The following is a 16,388-nucleotide window of genomic DNA, read 5'->3' as shown; positions in this document are numbered from 1 at the left end:
TTCCAGGAGATTTGTGCCTTACTTGGAATCGATAAGACGAGGACAACCGACCCCCTTTCACCCACAGAGCGATGGTCAGGTCGAACGTTTTAACACGACGCTAAAGACCATGCTATCCTCATATATAGCGGCTAATTAGAAGGACTGGGACAATCACGTTCCGTTAGTCACGATGGCATATCGTGCCTCAGTGCACGAAAGTACTGGCCTGACGCCAAACCGGATGCTGTTCGGAAGAGAGGTGGAGCTCCCGCTGGACTTGATGTGCAGTTTCCCGCCAGAATCCAACAGAGTGCCCATAGACTATGTAGAAGACCTGCGGGACAAGTTTGATGCCATCCATGAGTTAGCCAGAGAACAACTCAAGAAATCGGCCAAATACCAGCGCCGCAACTACAACCACAAAGCCAAAAAAGGGCGCTACGAGATTGGCGGAGCCGTTATGGAGAGGGTGGGAACAAAGAAAGTCGGCCTTTCCCCCAAACTGCAGCCGAAATGGGACGGCCCTCTTCTTATCACCAAGGTACTCAGTGATGTACTTGTCCGAGTCCAGAAAAGTGCCCGACACAAGCCAAGAGTGCTTCACGTCAATCGGTTGAAGCCATTCCAAGGTGACGTAGACCGAACGTGGTTAAAACCACAGACGGGTGAACACAGGGCAGTACCAAACCCCGGAGATAATTCATCACCGCATAGCCCGGAGGACAACGACTCCGATATTGATGGGCTCAGTGACAATTGCCCTGATTGTGACGACCAGGAGAATGACGATGTCTGTGGAGGAGACCGAGGACCCGACCTTATAGGCCCAGAGAATAACAGTCAATTTGAGGCCCCGGACAGACCCGCTAGTTCCAAGCCAATTTCTCAAGATGAGGGTGGTCCCCTGGCTTTGCAATGTAACCCAGTAGTAGAAGTAAGGCCCAAACGGCCTCGGCGGCCCCCGCAGCGGTATGGAGAATGGCAGTTATAGCCTATCATGCAGACAAGCATGTACATGTACATGTACATAACCAGAGGTTCTTTTCGTTTATTTCATTTCAGAAAGATGGGACGAGACCTAGCTCGAAGCCGCTCTCCTCAGGGCAAACATACCTGCAAAGTCTGCCATAAGCAGTTTACAAGTGCAGCCAGCCTGCGAAGACATATCGATGAGCAGCATCTCGAAAAAGGGAAGTTAGAGTGTCCGTCATGTCCGAGCCTCTTTCGTCGCAAGGACGACTTAGATCGCCACTGGGAGGCCGCACACGAGTCCTCGACAGAACCGGAGGTTCCCCGTACGCCTGGACGGAACCTCGACGTCTTGCAACTTCACCCAGACAAGGCTGATCGTCGGGCCGTGGAGACTCGCAATGACCATTGCCCGGCCCCTGTACGCAGAGTGACAACTATGACATCGATGGTGGGGACTCTTTCAACGGCTTCGGTGGAGACGCGTAACAAGGGAGTGCAGACAGAGCATGGGGAAGGACAAGTTGTGGAGCGCACCACACAGGAGCTGTTCGACGGCAAGACTGTCGTAGCCAAGATCACCAAGGAACGTTTTGTTTACGAATAATGCCCACACGAATTAACAGGCAGATTTCTTCCCAGGGGTTTTCTTGATTAATAATGTTCTTTCAGACGTTTCTAAAAATAATCATTTTGATGTCTTGCCTGCGCAAAAGAAGTTTATATTTCAGAACCAAAAGTTTGGCATATTTTTTTCAGAAAGCATTTGTCTTCCGAGAAGTAAAGACGACATTTTGTTAAGTTTATAACAGTTATTTCTTCTGAGAAAGTCCGATGGAAAACTTGCCAATCATTAAAGTTTTTGAAGTGTAAGTGTTTGAGCTTTAGACTTTTATTAAAATTTGTGGCAGTTTAAGGAGTTTATCAATAATTCAGAATAATTGTTGCCTGATTGTTAAGAGAAATAACTGATGTTTGTAAAAAAATAATAATAATAATGAGCGAGCACGAGTCACTTAAAAAAAAAAGTATTGTTGGATTTGCTTATTAATTAAAATTGGCCGATGTGTGGACACATCTCCCTTAAAGGAGGGGGTGGTGTAACGAACACGGCCGGGTCACGTCTGCACTGCGGGCTGCGTACGTGACACGCGCGTTGTACTTGTGTTACTGGGCAACAAGCCAGGTTTTTCGCGGGCTTGTAGTAGCGCGCTCACTTTCCAGCTGTACGTCGGACTGAGAGGATCGTGCTAACGATTCGGACAGCTTGTGCGGCAGACCAGTGACTCGTGCAACTTATTTGACAGGACAGATGTAAGTGGAATAAAGTGGAATAAAGTTATATCGATCACAAGAAGAATTGTTCCTGAACCCAACATCTCTGTCCGTGTTTATTTTACTTTGCCATTTGTCTGTCTGTGTGCCGTCCACGTCCGTAGCTATTTGTCACAAACACCCGACCTAATTTACAATACATTGTAATACAATAGCGCGTATACCACCATGCGCGTGCAATAAAACGTTTTCACGAAGGGGCGAATTTCAAGGCGCATGCGCAGTGGGGCAGAATCTGCGCGTACTGTATAAAAGATGCATTGACTCAGACCGCAGAAGGGCGAAATCTGCGCGTAGGCACTTTAGCGTTTTCACGAAGGGGCAAATTTGCTAATTCTTCTTTTTCGTTTTCACGAAGAGCCATATCTCTTAATTGATTAATTCTGCAAAACTAATCACCTATTTTTCTTAAAGTTTGCTACCTTTAGGAAGATTAGAAGCTCTTCGTTCCTCTGATACCTAAATCTTGCATATTTTATGCAACTTTAAGTTTCAAATTGTCAAATGAAATAAGACCAACATCAAACGCGATTATCTCGAATGTTTGTTCAGACAGTGAATACTAAATTTGCCTCTTCGTGAAAACGGTGACGATTTTTCCAAACACCTTTTCGACTAGTTTTTAGTTGTGGATTGAGGAAATGTTTGCATTGTCAAGTAACGTATGCTTTGTTCTTTGCTTATTCAAAGTTGTTTATTAGAAGTTTGTCTTAATTAAACTGTAATTCATTAATAAAAATCAATTAAGGTTTTTGTCACTTCGTGAAAACAGCAAGACACAGAGGCCTCACTATTTTTTCCCATGAAGTTGTACACACTCTTCGTCACTTCGTGAAACTTAAAACGTTCTAAGAAATTGTTACATTTGCGCGTCTGACGTCACTGCAGCGCGCGTGTGTCTGTCCTTTATCGACATCGTTCACGGCGTGCGCGTCCACTCCCATCATAACGCGTGTGTAGAGAAATGCATTATTCCTCTGGCCCTGCTAACGAGGTAAGTTTCTGTCACTTCGTGAACACAGAAAAACACAGATTTCAGGCTTTTGTCAAATGTTTGTTTACGATAATTACACAAGTAAACGATATTTTGCGTGGAAACTCGGCCAAATTCTTCTTTTTGTCAAGTCGAATAAATTGGCCGCAAAACTCAAAATCGCAAATTTTTCGATTTTGCAGGTTTTTGTCATCTCGTGAAACATGGTCAGGCCGCTGGAATCGTGTTTGTCCAGACTACCATCCAAAAATCTACCATTGGATAGTGATGTTATGCTGACGGCAACGTTTGAATGTGTCAAGTTTTCTTTATTGATAAGCTAATCAATGTAATTATAGAACAATATAATGTCATCTAACAGCCATGTGGTTGCGATGGCGGATTTCTAAATGCTACGTGATACTTTATTTTAAATGAAACAACATGCACACAGACATGTTAATGTTCGTGGGCAAAATCTTTGAAAATCAAGTTCTCCCGTTTGAAAGACCGTAATGGCAGAATTTATTGAAAATATTCAAACGGCCCTTGATCCTCAGTCCACCTGCCGCAAAGCGGCTGCGCCTAGCTTCGGAATCCGACTCTGATAAGGCAAAAAATGGTGTGGAGCTTGCCCAAAAAGTGGTGCGGCGACGCGGCTTTTTTGTTTACCTTTTTTTGTTTTGGCTTAAAATGTCGGGTGATGACTGCAAATGGTGTCCGACTAAACTTAGTGCAAATATATGGGAGTCCACAGAGGCCACATAAAGCTTATTCTCGATCATAACCCCGATTAAAAACACGTTAAAATTGTGCAGCAGCAGGATTTCAGTCAAACCATTGAGTTTGGCAGTTTTGAGTCATCATCTTTCATTGAACAAAAACAGTTTTCATTTTGGCGACGCGTATTTTTACGGCGACGCGCGCGCACATCAGAAACCGGAGACCTTTTTTGGCCTAATACAAGTGCCTCAAAGGCCATAGATGAACTGCTCAAAGAATCAATTCACGATTCAGAAACTACAGGCCAGGACGACTAGGCAGCGGTTAAACAATTTGAAAAATGAAAATTGGCTAAGGTCATTGATAAAATGGTGCGTAACAAGCTACCAGAAGATATAAATGCTGCTGAACAGTTTAAGGCCCTCCAACGACCAACTAATGTAAAACACCTGGAATGTACACGAGTCAATCCAGAGGTCCGGAGCTCTTTGAAACCGAAAACTCGGTCACAAGACATAAAGCTGCAAAAAGTGCAGCAAGCACTCATGAAAGGAGTGGTGCTTATTGTGGGCGTAAAAAATTCGCTCATGACGCGACCAAATGGGTCAGCTGCAGATATGATAATCTAGATTTTAAGGGAAAATCACCAAACTGCTTGACGTGGTAGCAGTGATCAGGCATGCCATCCACGAGCTTAATATGAGAAGACGTGCGAGTTAAGTCTTACTTAAACAGTTTTCTGGCCTGTGTTCATCATATGTTCCAGTAAATGGGCTCCTGTTTTGGGACAATTTACCGCCTCCTTAAGACGAATTGACGATTCATTGTTGCTAGGCTCAACCATTGACGAGTGTGTGTTGGCTGTCCCTCGATGTCAAGGAAGACTTATTTCCAGATACCAGGTTGTCACGTCGTTGGTGAAATCTCATGTGTGAAATCAGGCCGATCTGGGCGCGACAGAGACGGCCACAGACTGTACACACAAGTGAGTCCTGTGGGTCATGATTGGGGTTGTTCAGTTGGGACGTTAATGCTTCATGCCGCCGGTGACTCTGCTGCAGTTGCCCTCGCTGACTCTGCCGACATTTGCCCGGCTCCTACAGCAGCTCGCCAGGCCGAACGGTCGGCGGCAAGCACTTCCCAGTTTCTGAAGGGTTTGCAGTCTACGTTGGCTGCAACCAGATGTCGTTTCACCACGTGCAAACGTGGGCTGTCTTTCAGTTCGTCATACAAGACAGACTTTGGAAGGCGGCCTTCATCCATTCGAACCACATGTCCCACCCACTTAAGTTGTTTCCGTAGCAGTGTGACTTCAATGCTTTGCAGCTGGGCACGAGAGAGCACCTCATTGTATGTAATGCGGTCATTCCAAGTGATGTTCATGATTTGTCGCAGATGGCGTTGTTGAACTGCTTCCAGTTGCTTGATGTGTCGTCGGTAGAGTGTATATGGTTGCAGGCCAGTAAATGAATTTCCATAGACCCCAGTGGTAAATGCTCCCACTTCAGAAATTGGGGAAAAAATACTCACAACTCTCCAAGGTGTTAGAGACACACATCAAATTAAAGCTTATTTCATCATCAGCTCTTTCATTTTCTTTTCAATTTTTGGGGGTCATCTGATGACTTTTAGGAACAATTTCCATCCGAAGATGATCACCCCTGAAAATAGTCCTGAAGACCATCGCCATTTTGAAAAACGATGCCTACACTCCATTGCAAAATAGAGCGCTTTAAGGGCCCCAATGTCATCCAAATTGAACGGAACTACAAGCTCACAGTCCTGTGCACGGCTTCCACCCTTATTTTTTACAAACCCTCAAGCTCATGGCCCACAGCATGCTCAAATACTAACGATTTTGAGGGCATGCAAATCGTGATTTGGCCGGCGTAGGCAATTTCGGACCGATTTACTGGTCTGCAACCACATGTCTCGGCAGAGTACAGGGGAGTAGACAGGACGGTTGCACTGATGAACACTTGCTGATACAACAGGCTGTAACACCTCTGTCTTCTTTGTGTTTATTGATAATCCAAAGGCCTTGGAGGCTGCTGAAAAGGGGTCTATGTTTCGTTGTGACGCCGCTGTGGAGTGGGCCTCAAAGGCCGAGTCATCAGCACACCACAGAGATTGATTTCCATATCAATTATCTTGAGCTCAAGGCATTCTTTTTTTGCTTTGCAGTCCCTTTACAATAAACACAGGGACATCCATGTTCACCTAAACACGGACAACACAACAGTTGTTTCGTGTATTCAGTATTTTGGTGGCACACGTTCATTCACGTCAGTTAAATGAACTTGCAAGGGAAATTAGGTTATGGTGCATGGCCAGAAAGATATGGCTATCTGTATCGTATTTGCCTGGGGTTAATATTGTGATGGTAGACTTAGCTTCACAGAATTTCCTCGAAGATATAGAATGGAAATTACACCCAGACATTTCCCGCAAATTAATTGCGAAATTCATCGTGCCTGACATTGACATGTTTGTGTCAAGATTGAATTGTCAAATTTAGCCATATGTAGCCGAACATGGCAACCTGATCCGGGTGCATTCAGTTATGATGCATTTACACTGGACTGGTCTGACTACAAAGTCTGTGCATTTGCCCCATTCTGTCTAATTTGGAAAGTCTTGGCGAAAATTTAAATCGATGAATCAATCGCCAGACTTATTGCCCCACGATGGCAAACACAAGTCTGGTTTCCAAAGATGTTGGAATTACTCATAAACACGCCAGTTATGTTGCCTAAAAGGGCTGATATACTTTCGCTTCCATTCTCAGGCAGACTCCATCCGTGGCAAGATCTAGAGCGGCTACAACTGATGGCATGCCATTTGTCCGGGAAAACCTGCAACGTTAGGAAATTTCACAAGACGCTGCCGACCTTATCATCGCCTCTTGGCCACCTGCAACCAAGGAATCTTACAGATCAGCTATTCAAAAGTGGATTTTGTTTAGTGCTCGGGGACAAAGTAATCCCGTTCGAGCACCTGTAACAGTTGTTCTCGATTGCCTAACTAAATAATTTCATAAGGGTAACAGTTATAGCTCAGTGAATATCCTACGTAGTGCCATAATCGGCAACCGTACATCCAAAAGATGAAAGTCCTATTGGATCACATCCATTGGTTAAAAGATAAATGACAGGTGTGTTTAATTTGAGACCTGCTATGCCCAGATATAATTTTACCTGGGACGTAAATATTGTTTTCAAGTACCTAAAAGAATTAGGTCCTGGAGAATATTTGCCCTTAAAAGGGCTTACAATGAAACTTGTTATGTTAATTGCATTGATTTCAGGAAAAAGGTGTCAAGCGATATCTGTGCTTGATATAGATCAGGTCAATGTCACTCAAAGCAATGTGACTTTTGTTGTTACTAAGTTAACAAAGACCAGTAGAGTTGGCAGTAAATCAGTAAGTGTGGTGCTGTTAGAGTACCCGCATGATGAACACCCATGTTATAAAAACACTTACAGAGTATCTGATTAAAACTAGAACTTTCCGAGGACGGGCAAGGAGTTTGTTTTTGAGTTATGCTTCCCCTCACAGGCGTGTAGGGTCCGAGACAATTTCTTGTTGGATCAAGATAACACTGCAAGATGCAGGTATTGACATAAGTAGATTCAAGGCTCATATAGTACTAGATCTGCTGCATGTAGTGCGGCTTTGCAAAGGGGAGTTCCCCTGGATGTCATAATAGTCAGGCAGCTTAGTAAATGGATGTGGACATACCGGACAAAAGCGCCCAATTTTCCTTACATGCTCCTCAATGCCTTAGCTTTCAATTTTTGATAGGAACCAACTTTTCTAATGACATTATGGTGGCCAGTTTGGATTTTAAAGATGGCGGCCATTAAAAACCTTTGTCTAGCAATATCTCATCTTCTACGCCACTTAGAATTGAAGTTAAGGTGTCTAAACATACATTTTTAGGGTCAAGGAATGCAACTGTACCATTTGGGATACTGTCAAATGGTTGGTTTGTCCAAATACGGTATTGTGGCCATCTTGTATTTGAAACATCGCTGCCATTTAAAACCTAAATCTCCGAATACGTGTATTGCATCTTTAAGCCACTAAGGATCTCAATCTTGGTGTCTAAACATATATTTCTTGGGCCATGGAACGCAACTAAACCATTTGGGTTAGTACTATATGTATTTGGGATCGTGTCAAATGGTCAGTTTGTCCCCGTCGACCATATGGTTTGCCGTAAAAGGACCAACACTGGCCCGATTCGGGCTATGTACCTTTTTGCCATTACGGTTTGACTTGACACTGGCCTGATTTAGGCCTTTTACCGTCTTTTCATTATGGTTTATCGTAAGAGGACCTGCAATGGCCCGGTTCAGGCTGCCGACGCTGTCTTGCTGTTATTGTTTGCCTTAAAAATACCAAAAGCACTGGTTTGATGTAGGCACTGAACGGTGTTACCATTACCGTTTGCCACATAGTAGGGCGAGCACTGGATCAATTCCGACTCTGTGGTGTCTGTACTGTCAACACGCAATTGAGCTAGCATTAGCCAACTTCTGGTCTTGTACATTTTAAACTGTATTGTACTGCCACAACAAACACATAATTAGCTGGTATCGGCCCAATACCGTCCTGTTTACTGGGTCAATGCCATCTTTGAACCTAGGCAGGTAGAAATCTCTGGCACTACGGGATGTGATACAACTGTACCTCTCCACAACTACATGCAGCTGAACCACTTTTGTAGCTCCATTTGATTAAGGCGGGTCTGTGATCGGATAGTCCTGGTTCTCAAGCGGCTGATTTTTCCATTGAACCCATGTCGATGTAGCTGTTGGGAGGTTTTCCGTCGTTGATATTATAACCATGACAATCGGTGGGCGTTTGCTCCAAGTCGTTGCTTCCAGTGTTGGAGTCTTGCCACTTCCCTGGATGTGGTGAATGGCCAAGGAAGCTTTTCTTGACATCAGCCTTTTGTGCCAAAGCTTGCCGTCCCTGGAGGAGGCGACACTCGTCATTTATCAATATTTTGATATCTTAGCTCGGCTGGACACTTCCCTTCGGAAATCCGAAGAGAAAATGCCAGCAAGGAGGTGCAATTAACTTGTTTTGGTGGGTTTCACGCATCCAGTGATCAAACTGCATGTTGTTTGAGGCTGAGTCAGGTTTCATGGTATGGGCTGATCTCTTCCAGAGGCACGCATACTCTGCTGAAGAATGGCAGGGAGCCAAAACGGTTCATCTTAGGGTGTGTGGTTTGGCTCCCCTTTCGGAGGTTGTTCAATTTCTTTATGATGTTGTTACGGGGAACTACATTTGGATGACTTGAAAGACAGGATACGATGGAGGGTCACCCTAAGGTAGACAGGATGGCTACAAGGGGTCAATGGTGTTCCGGACCATTCGATGTTAAGGGGTCGGTTGGCTTCGCGGTTAACGTTCCTGAGATGGAACGAGCAGACTTGGGTCTTAGCGAGATTAGCACGGAGGTGATTTTGCTCATAGTATAGAGACGGCTAAGTGCTGAGGTAAGTTTTGCCTCTATGCCTTTGAACGGAATCTTTTGAGATGTAACACGAAGATCGTCTGCGTAGATGATTCGCTCAGGGTCCTGGTCTATTAAATTGTGATTTGTTTTGTGTAGACGTTATATAGCAACCGAGGTAGCACAGTGCCTTGAGGTAGAACGTTTTCTTGCCGTCGACAGCGTTATTGTTTTGTTCTGAAAAACAAAGAAGCATCTGTCTTTGAGAAGGGCTCCGACAATAATCCGTAAATGCGAGGTATTGGGTCAACCCAGAGATTTTAGGAGGCGGCAGTCGATTTACAGTGTCATAATGTGACCGAGAGATTCACAAAAATAGCTCCACCTATTTGTCGTTTTGAAATATATCCTCAGCTTGCTATGCCAGATGAAGAGTTGGCTTGTTGTTGACTTGCAATGTTGCAATCCAGGTTGCTGAGGGATAAGGGATGTTTCAGCAACGGAGACAAGCCTGTTTAGGATCATCAGGCACTCGAACATGAACAAAAACAGTAATGGGTTCTTGTCTGGACCGTGTTACCTGTGGCCTTAAAAGCCTGCATTGAACTAGTTAATGTGGCTCCAAGAATCAAAGTATATGCAGTGCAAGACATGCATGCAGCACCTTGCTAAGTGCAATAAACTCTGCGGTTGCAACTGTGAGAATTAGGACGAGCACTTTTAAACTGTAAATTGCTGTGAGTGATGACATTTATTTTCCCAGAATGTTTTTTTACTTATACTTCATAGTATTTTCGGTGACTGCAGTATACATCAACGGTATTCTGTTAGAGATTTTACTTTCAGTTTGACTATTCTGTGTGTAAATATAACTAAAATCATCTTGGTCTCTTCTAAATAAAAGAGTTGTATTTCGTGACTCTGAAAATGTATGTTTTGACACATAGACTGCGATGTGATATGGGGAAGTAGCTGAGATATCAGTGCAATTATTATCTGGCAGCCATCTTTAAAATTGAAGATGACCACAATAGTGTACAGACTAACCATTTAACACTGTCATAAATGGTATAGTTGCATTCCTTGACCCTGAAAATGTATGTTTGGAGGCCAAAATTGTAATCCTAAGTCGCTTAGAAGAACAGATATTGGTAAATTTAAGTTTTCAATGGCGGCCATCTTTAAAATCCAAGATGGCCACCGCAATGTATGTGGACAAATTAACCATTTAGCACTAACCCCAAATGGTTCGGTTTCGTTCTTTGACTCTGGAAATATATGTTAGACACTAAGATTTTAATGTTAAGTGGCTTAAAGATGCAATAAATGTAGTTTTCAATTCCGGCGGCCATCTTCAAAAAATAAGATGGCAACAATAGTGTATCTCGACAGACAAACCATTTGACACTTTCGCTAATGGTGCATTATTGCAATCCTTGATCCTGAAAATGTATGCTTAGACACCAAAACTTTACTCCTAAGTGGCTTAGAAGATGAGATATGGGTAAAAATAGGTTTTCAATGACAGCTATCTTTAAAATCCAAGATGGCCGCTATATTGCTATTGGATAAGTTGGTTCCTATCAAAAATTAAAAGCTAAGGCAACTAGGAGCATGTATGGAAAATTTGGCGCTTTCGTCCGTAATGTCCACATCCATTCCAAAAGCTGGCTTAAGCTGCCTGACTATAATGACTACTCAAGGAGTAGTACTTTTGCTAAGTTTTATTGTAAAACTATTGTACCAGCAAGTCAGAAGTTTGCTGACGCTGTTCATTTTTTGTTTTCTGAATAAATATACAGAAACATCAGAAATGAATTGTTTATTGTACGAATCTTTTTGTCGTTTGTTTGCCCGTTGCATGCATGGGCTCTAACTTTCTCATGTAAGTCCGAAGTGGAGGTGATTATGAGGTAGAATTTAAAAATTAAAGGAATGAAATGAAGTTTAATTAGAATTCTACCGATTAAATCAACGACACTAAAGGACTTCTGTATTCCCGCCGCATTTCCTCCGCTCGCTTCAGCGTGCGTTGCATCTGCGCTGCAAGCACGCTATGTTTACGTCCAGTACAGGCAGCTCATATGCTGACGGGGTGCGTCACGAACACATAGCGTACTCGTAACGCACTCGACCGATGCGGGACCGATGCGCTGCGTATTTATAACTTTATGACCTAGGTAACAGCGTACGCAGCGTAGTTTTGTGCATGCCCAAAACTATCCTGCGTACTGGGCCGTACCATGCGTATTTCGGCGTACATAAAACCTACACAAAACGATAGAGATGCATATGAGGTGCGCATTGTGTGTACGACTGCATATTAAAAAAATGTCAATGCGCAACTCATAAGGAATTAGGATACTCAAAAGTGTGACAGGGCCCTTTTAGGGAAGAGAGTCTGGCAATTTAATCGGTGGAGTTCTAATTAAACTTCATTTCATTCGTTTATTATTATTTTTTTGATTATCCTTACACAGAATTAGTAGACCTCACAGGAACTCGGGGCAGAGTCAACCAGTCAGGCAATTTAGCCCAGTGATTATGCGATCGCCTCAGCGGTCCGGCCCACCGTTACGGTGTTCAACAGACTACAAGCAATTCCACACAACTCAAAGTTCCGCTAGCCTTCAATCAGTCATTCAAACCTCCCTTTTTGTTTCAACACTTATCCAAACCCACTAAATAACCGTGGTCCCCCCTACAAATCCATATAATCTAAGATCACACAATTATCTTACATAAATAACCTGGAGATACACTCCACTCAAATGTATTGGATAATACGCTTGCCGTATTAATCTACTTGTCGTTACGAGTGCAATGTTGGGTGGTAATTTTGCGCATGTATTTGCCCTGGTCCCAATAATCCCCTACAAGTCACCAATAATTGTTTTTATTTTAGTGAAACTGACTTACAAAAAACAACGAACGGAGGAAATCGCTTTTCAGATTGTTATCTTTGCCATTTTAACATCAGAAGCCTAGCTAAAAATTGTCATAAACTAAGAATTACTTTACAGTCGCTGAGTGAAATTGCTGCTATTGCTCTGTCTGAGACTTGGCTAAAATAATCCCCTGATATGTTCTTCTTGCCCTGCTATACTCTCATACAAATATATATCCCAAAAAATGGTGGAGCTGCTGCCCTAAATATTCATGATAGTGTAAAATTTGTGGTCAGGAGAGATTTAATTTATTCGAATGGTTCAATTGAATCTCACTTTGTTGAAATAGACTCTGGATCATCACCAAAGATTGTCATTTACAGGCCTCCCAAGGCTTCTTATGATGACTTCATGCTCAATTTTAGTGATGTTATAAATTCTCTATTTTCGCAAAATAAAACCTGCCTCCTGTCTAGTGTCTGGTGACCTTAATATTAATCTACTGAATCATGAGACTGACAAACATATACAAGACGTTCTAGACACCAAGTTTTCCCAGTCCTTTTTGCCAGTACTTGGCAAACCTACAGGTCTGGAATAACTAGTTCAACTGCCACTCTAATCGACAATGTCTTGACAAATCCTCCCCCCCCCTCCTAAATCATACATCCAAGTAAATGATATTATTGATCATTAACCTGTCTTTACGCAAGTCTCTTCTTTAAACTCCAAGAAAAATAAATTCGAGGTCCCTAATAAGAATGTTCATGTTCAGTCATATCAAAGGATAGCCTAAATAATCTAAATCATGTGCTAAATTCTGCTAATTGGTCTCCTGTGTATGATACTGAAGATTCCAACATAGCCTTTAAAAAATTCATGAATATTTTTGACCGTCATCATAACACCGCTATACCGCTCAAGACAGCAAAAAAAAAGACCTCCTTGGATTACCGAATCTTTTATTAAATTGATAAAACTAAATGATAAGTTGTATCGCAAATTCCTAACAAATCGTAGTGAAATCAGTCGATAAATTTATATACCAAACACAAAAATATCCTTACTTATGTACTGCGGACTGCAAACCTTCAATTTAATTATGAGCAAAACAATATGAGGAACACTTGGAAAATAACACTCGCTCAAGAAACAATTCCCTTCAAGGTCCAAGCAACAGAGCCTTCCCCAGCGCTCCTTGCAAAATACCAAATCCGATGTCATTTTTCAAAAAACTGTCAAGCAAATACACCTAAGCCTTGTTCGCTATTCATTTTGTCATAATTGTAATTTATGCGCTCCAATATATTGTTGATCATTTCATCCTAATATAATTATCGACACGTACGTACTTTTTACCTTTTTTAATAAGTTTTCTCTTGTTTAGTCCAACTTTGAGTCTCTGTCACTTTTAAATTTAAACTACGGATCAGATGTGTCTTTCTTGATTTTGGTGATGATTTTGTTTCATCATAATTTTGTAATTTATATTATTGAAATGTATTTTCATTTATCTTGTTTGCCTTCCATCCCCATTATTTTGTTACAAACATGTTGTTAAGTAATCCATTTGTCTGTGTGCATAATCATGTTTAATCTCAGGGTCCATATCCACAAGCTAAGCTTTTTAATGGATTCTGCATCTCTATAAATTATTACCATGTACTTATGTAAATTCAGAGATGAAATAAAGTCTACTTCAAGTCAGTTTGCATAATTGTGAACAGCGCCCCCATGGACACATGGTACCAGCCCCCCCCCCCCCCATTGATATTGCGGAGACCGATAGGGCAGAGCAAAAAATGTGTCTAAATTTCAGCACGGATATGCAAGTGCAGTTTTTCAGAAATTTTACCCCACCCTATGAAAATGATCTTGCTACGTCCATGAGTTATATAATTGTACAGGAATTTTTTATCAATATCAAAAGTGTTTATCAATAGAACACTAAGTTTTGTAATTGTAGCCTGTAGACTTGCGTACTTATTTTACCTTCTCTTCATTCCTTCTGCACTTCCCATCCGCAAGGATTTCAAAGCCGTGTAAAATCCTTACGTATCCGCATGGTGGGGAAAACAGCCCTGGACTAAGGTTACTTTTGCTTTTTGTTTCTCACCTACATTGGGTTAAGGTTAAGTTTAAATTAACATTTCTCACCTGGAAGCTCTCCGTTCTAATGTCATAAAGAGCACCAATCTTGGCTACTCTCCCTAGCGCTGATCTATATATCAAAGACTGCAACATGTTGGCAGAGATGACGGGCGTCTGGAAATTTCTGAAAGTACACGTAAATAGACACGGTAAACAAAAACAATTATTTAAAAAAAAAGTTGGTTGAAAGGGTATTTGTTGCCATTATCTATAGTTTTAGTCGGACTTAGTCGAGAAAAAAACCAGGAATAGTTATAAACAATTTTGTATAAGTCACTCAATTGCAACTAAATGGAATAAATACAAACTAAACTAGATGTGTTGATTGTCTGCGGACAATGCAACTGGCTTTTCTGCCTTTCCAGACGTTTCAAGTTTATACTTTGTGTCCAGTCGCTAAAAAAACACGTGCGTCTGAAAACAACGACTACCGGCCTGTAGCAATTACATCTGTGGTGATGAAATGCTTGGAGAAGATTATTCTACATAACCTCATCCAGCCTATTCAGGAGAAACTTGACATCCATCAGTTTGCATACCAGCCCAATAAATCAGTACAGGATGCTGTTCTGAGTCTCACACACGACATCTACCAACATTTGGATAAACAGCAGTGCTATGCAAGGGCTCTGTTTATTGACTTCTCATCGGCATTCAACACGATACAACCAACTTTGTTACTGGAGAAACTCAAACACTTAGGCGTAAAACCATCTTTAATTCTCTGGATAAGGGACTTTCTCTCAGGAAGAGTCCAAAAAGTTAAAGTCAACAACATTTTTTCAGACCCAATAGTTTGTAATACTGGTTCACCCCAGGGCTGTGTCATTTCACCCATATTGTTTATTATTTACACAAATGAATGTACATCCAATCTCAGTTCAGTGAAAACATTCAAGCATGCCGATGACACAGTGATTCTTGGGCTTATAAACAAACAGCAGGAGGGGGAATATACAGGTACCTCAACTCCTTCATACCATACTCTGTCCGTCTCCTCAATGAATGATCAGCCCAGACGTTAACTACATTAGTCACTTTCTGCTAAGATGTTGTTCAGTTGGTTCAGTTTGATTCCATTGTGGTTTATTATGTGGTCTTTTGATTAATTAATCGAATTTATTGTCAGTAGTTTATTTATGATTGTGTGTAATTAATTAATTATTTCGTGTATTGTATGTATGCATAGCAAGTTTCCTCCATGGTAGGACCATTAAAGTTGAATTGAATTGAATTGAGTTGCATTGTGTGTCCATGCAGAATCGTGTTTAGAATATCCAGTTTCATGCACAAATACCTGTTATTGAAAGATCAGAAATACTATGTCTTTCAAAAAAAATGAACACAATTGTCTCATACGTTTGGAAGATCGTAAATTTGCAGCTAAAATTTGTCAAATCTACCGATCTGCAAAATATTATCATGTCTGAAAAATAGTTTAAAAGATTTTCTTTGAAATTAAATCTTATAAAAACACTTTAAATTAAGTGGTACATTTTCCCACATAACACGTATTAGACCATGTTCAAACAAAATTTTGAGCCAATTAGACTAAAAAAATTCTCAATGCGAGACTTTTAAAAATGTGCATTAATAGTGACTCCACATGTCCCGTGATGACGTCACTGCAACAATACTTGGCAGTGCTCATTATTTTATTGTGGTTTTAGTCGTACTAAATTTGAAGGCAATCGGATGAATGAAAGTGTTAAATTTTGTAAGCGGAATGAAATTGTAAATATTTAAAAAAAGGAATCTAGCATATTGTGTTGGTAAGATATGGCAAAACTCTTCAAAATTTCAAAATATATACATAATCACATGACTCATGATGACGTCATGATGACGTCACATCATTTTTTATCCGTAACATGTTTCGGTCTACGTACAAACCAAG

At 41.5% G+C, this 16,388-nt stretch overlaps 1 protein-coding gene across 1 annotated transcript; it reads left to right on the top strand.

Moving 5' to 3' along the window:
* The first annotated feature begins 1,048 nt into the window (after nt 1-1,048).
* On the top strand, nt 1,049-1,558 carry LOC119730803 (histone-lysine N-methyltransferase MECOM-like). The gene has a single exon (XM_038203837.1). The coding sequence runs from the start codon at nt 1,049-1,051 to the stop codon at nt 1,556-1,558; it is 510 nt and encodes a 169-aa protein (XP_038059765.1).
* Nucleotides 1,559-16,388: the final 14,830 nt, after the last annotated feature.

Source organism: Patiria miniata, unplaced genomic scaffold (assembly GCF_015706575.1).
Source record: "Patiria miniata isolate m_02_andy unplaced genomic scaffold, ASM1570657v1 HiC_scaffold_1, whole genome shotgun sequence".
Taxonomy (NCBI): domain Eukaryota; kingdom Metazoa; phylum Echinodermata; class Asteroidea; order Valvatida; family Asterinidae; genus Patiria; species Patiria miniata.
The sequence above is the reverse complement of the archived record's forward strand: the minus strand, read 5'-3'. Positions and strand labels throughout refer to the sequence as shown.